Below are 3,783 nucleotides of genomic sequence, written 5' to 3' on the forward strand. Positions count from 1 at the left end.
CATTAATAATTTTTTATTACTATTCAAATAAAAATATTTACTACAATACAAATTTTTTTCACTTTTCTATACAAATTATTTTTATTTTATATCAAATCATCACTTTTTATTAATTATAAAATTACAAATTAATCACTCTATTCTGTACCAGCATTTATCAAACATAGCCAAAAGGTGTTTATCAGTCTAGTACTCTCTGCATTTTCTATGTCAAGTACATTTTATGAAATTGCGTTACATATCTCACTATTCACTAAGACAAGAACACCTCGTCTTCATATTGAAAAACAAAGAATGTCAATCAAAAGAAAAAAAGAAGCAAGAGAAAGATTGATCGTTGCAGCAATCCATGCAGCATCTGCAAAGCAGATACTTTTGATCAAGGTAGACCCCCCCTCCCCCTCCGATGGGCCCCTTTGAAAAATCTTTTCCTTTTTTTCAACTCACAAAATAATACCCACACTGATCCCAATAATTTGTGTTTGTGTGTGTGAGAGAGAGAGAGAGAGATTAGTTTATGGGCCATCTCACTGATTTCGCTATTGTAAGTTTACTTAGTACAGTCTCCATGTAGGAGACAGCTTGATGACGGCGTGAGCATCATTTTTCCCCCTCAATATTCCAAGAAATTTCACTGCTTTTTCCGGGAAAATTCCAGAACCAGACAAAAGTGAATTATGCAATACCCAAAACGAAAGTAAACCTGCACACCCTTGCCTGTCACAACTTTACCTGCAACCAAACAGACGCTAATGTGGGAAAATTCCACTCTGTGGGCCTGTGGCCAAGTCTTCCCGGCCGGACAAATCAAAACATAAAAACAACTTGGGAATCTTTTGATCTTTTTTCAGGGAAAATATATTAGATGCTCCATTTTCATGTTACAAACAGCAATTTTAGACTAAGCATAGGGAAAATAGAAGTAACCCAGAAAGAAAAATTCAGCTATGTTATTGCTCAATATTAATTCGTCCTCCATTTCTACAACGTACAGCACGTAAATTGCAGTTTGAGAAAAGTTAACCACTTGGGAAAAAGAGTGAACTTGACGATGCCGAAGAAGCCGTGCCGTGATAAGGTCGCTGCCTAAAGCAGTCCAATGACATTCGCGGTGGCGACACCGCCACGGTCACCGAAGACGTTGAGTGAGCTCCGGAGTCCGGAGGAGACCCTGTAAAAATATCCCAGAAAACTAACCAATCAATAAACCCCACAGCTCAAATTCCACTTGGTTGATAATTCTTGCTAGTAATTAAGAGAAACAATACAACTTACTTTCAGAGGAGGAATTGCGGGCATTGTCAGGCTGGGATTTCAGGTGTTCTTGGTTTTGTTGGTGGGTCTTTCGCCGGCGACGATTGTGGTCGGCCAATCTCTTCCGGCAGCTACGTTTTCCGTTATCGAACTCCGAGAGAAGATGGAATCTGTGACAATTGTTTAGCGAATAACGCGATGATTAGAAACTATTAATTACAAATGCAGTCTGCATTAACTGTTTGGTAATATTATTAGCGTACGTGAAGGAAATTAGTTTGGTTAAAATAAAAAATAAAAAAATCATGGATGTGAAATTTCCGGACGCAAATGCCCTCGGAATCCCCACATGTACGGCAGCGCCAATCATTGGATCAAAAGCACATCTTCCAGGGGCATTTACGTCTTCGGGAGTTGGAAGCTGCAACCATCTTTGGGACTGAGCTGACAGATAAAATGATTGTTCTAGTTGTACATTTCCCTTCCGGTGGGGACTGGAAATATGAACCCGTTCCGGGGTATTTCCGTCATTCCGCACCAGAATAAAGCTTTCTTAATTAAGCTTTCTTAATTGCCCGACCCCGATTTAACAAGCAGAGTAATGCTAAGAAGCAAGGCAAATTAGGCAATAGGAAGAGATTTGCCGGACGCAAATGCCCCCGGGATCGGAGGGCAATCCACGGGGGCGTTTTCGTCGTTCGGAAAAAAATACCGTGTGAAAGAGAGTGAAAGAGAGAGAGAGTGCATGGCATAGTGTGGAGGGGGAAGGGGGAGGGCGAATCCGTCAAGTTGACACTTGACACAACCTGCTGCACTGCTGGCAGAATCGCTGAGTCAAACCGGCGGCGATGACGGTGGAGGCCTTGGAGTGGAACTCGCAGACCTTGTGGCGCCGGTGGTAGTGCTTGGCGTGGGTGAGGTCGGCGTTGCACCCCTCGGCCTGACACCTGGGGGAGTTCGAGGACCCTTGCTCGGCCGGCCTGGACCTCCGATAGAGCCGGTTAACGAACTCGTCCTCGGCCGACGAGAAGTAAGTCCGGCCTCCCAGGTTAAGCCCGAGTCTGGACACAAAGTCCACGGGCCGAGACACGGTCTCTTCGCTCTTCGGGACCAGCAGGTACCCGCCTCCGCTTCCGGCGCCGCCGCTAACGGGGTGGTCGAGGGAGAGCAGTTGGGTGGGCAGGTAGGACGTCGCGGTGGGTGGTGGGAAGGCGCGTGGGTCGAAGAACGAGTGGTGGAGCTGGGAATGGGTTTGTTGCTGTGGGTTAACGTTGAAGTGAGAGAAAGCGGCGGTCGTAGGATGAGGATTGAAGCCGCCGTTGTTGAAGGTTTGGGTGTAGGGGTTGAAGATTTGGCGGGCCTGGTCCTGGTCCGGGTCCGGGGCGGTTTCTTCCTCCCCCGAGAGCATCATCGTGCCCGGGTTCCCCCATTCGTAGTCCAGCATTTCGCTTTCCCCGGCGAGTAACAGCGTCGTCTCTGAGAGCTAGACAGACAGTAAATAGCGTCAGCTTTTGGAAGAGATGATTAGCCAAAGAGAAAGAAAGAAAAAAGCTCTTCAATTCACCTCTCTGAACCTACAATGGCGTGCACATCAAGTTTCTTTGTCCAAGTACACCAGCTGTTTGTTGAAAAGGCTTTCTCTTTCTGTTTCTGGTTCTCGATCTCTAGCTATAGCTTTAGGGGGGGTGGGAGGGCTCAGTTATGAGGCGGCTTGTTCAGAGAGGGGAGTGGTGTGATTGGTGGTATTGTACTGAAGGTTTTGCGTGTGGGCACAGTGACCGATTTACCCCAGCGATGGCTACGTAATTGCGCGGAAAGCCACTGCACTGAAATTCAGTAAATAAGAGTCCAACTAGTTAGGAAGGAGACTAGTTTTCTTTGAAGCATGTGTACGTACGTGTGTGCGTGTTTGCGTGTGGTTACTCGATCGGGGGATGTAGTAGTAATATGCCACGTGGTGCGCTATTAATGCTTGGACCCCACTATCTGTTTTGCCTTTGTCTAATTCGATAGTTTGGGCAGAGGAAAAGGGATGGATAATCTCTACGGCTTTTGTGACTTCCTTTTTCGCTCTAAAGGAAAACAACACCCCCCCCTCACTTCTCTTAACGTTTTCTTCGAAAGGGACTCCACTTTCACATATTTCAAACTATTCCCCTGTTCCTTTCTTCTCTTCTTGGTTCTTTTGTTTGCTCCATAATTCTATTTAGTATACTTGTTGGGGTTCTAACTAGCCAGTCTCATTCTGATGTTTAAGTTACTTATTTAAATAATTTGTATGAATACCTCAATAACAATAATTTCAGCTAGTAAAATACCTGATGTTAGGTTTGTATATATAGTAAACCGCTATATGCGGCCCTTTACTTGACTTTTGCTCAAAGTATAAAGGATCGGGATTTATTTTTTTTTACCTCTTTGGAGTCATAAAAACTCTCGATCATTTCCCTTTTTTTTTTTTTGTTTACTTTCTCTGTGCACTGCTTATTTGGTTTGGGTGTGCTATCGAGAAACTCACACCTATTGAAC

At 44.7% G+C, this 3,783-nt stretch overlaps 1 protein-coding gene across 2 annotated transcripts; it reads right to left on the reverse strand.

Moving 5' to 3' along the window:
- Positions 1-923: 923 nt before the first annotated feature.
- LOC133880306 (squamosa promoter-binding-like protein 8) lies at positions 924-2,972 on the reverse strand. 2 transcript variants are annotated; one of them, XM_062319246.1, is made up of 4 exons: positions 2,819-2,972; positions 2,061-2,737; positions 1,276-1,424; positions 924-1,171 (listed from the first exon to the last, which is right to left on the reverse strand). In XM_062319246.1, exons 2-4 carry the CDS (start codon positions 2,696-2,698, stop codon positions 1,020-1,022), a joined length of 939 nt encoding a protein of 312 aa, XP_062175230.1. In that variant the 5' UTR covers positions 2,699-2,737; positions 2,819-2,972; the 3' UTR covers positions 924-1,019. The 2 variants fall into 2 exon arrangements, with proteins under 2 accessions (XP_062175230.1, XP_062175231.1); XM_062319247.1 differs by having other exon boundaries at positions 2,061-2,730; positions 2,819-2,962.
- Between the last annotated feature and the right edge of the window lie 811 nt (positions 2,973-3,783).

This window comes from Alnus glutinosa, chromosome 10 (assembly GCF_958979055.1).
Source record: "Alnus glutinosa chromosome 10, dhAlnGlut1.1, whole genome shotgun sequence".
NCBI classification, from domain to species: Eukaryota; Viridiplantae; Streptophyta; class Magnoliopsida; order Fagales; family Betulaceae; genus Alnus; species Alnus glutinosa.

Excerpts from the sequence above, each read along its gene's own strand:
- LOC133880306 (XM_062319246.1), bottom strand. The coding sequence starts at position 2,698 with ATGCTGGACTACGAATGGGGGAACCCGGGCACGATGATGCTCTCGGGG. Across the intron at positions 1,425-2,060 it reads TTCTGCCAGCAGTGCAGCAG|ATTCCATCTTCTCTCGGAGT; the intron begins GTTGTGTCAAGT and ends CAATTGTCACAG. Across the intron at positions 1,172-1,275 it reads CCGCAATTCCTCCTCTGAAA|GGTCTCCTCCGGACTCCGGA; the intron begins GTAAGTTGTATT and ends ATATTTTTACAG.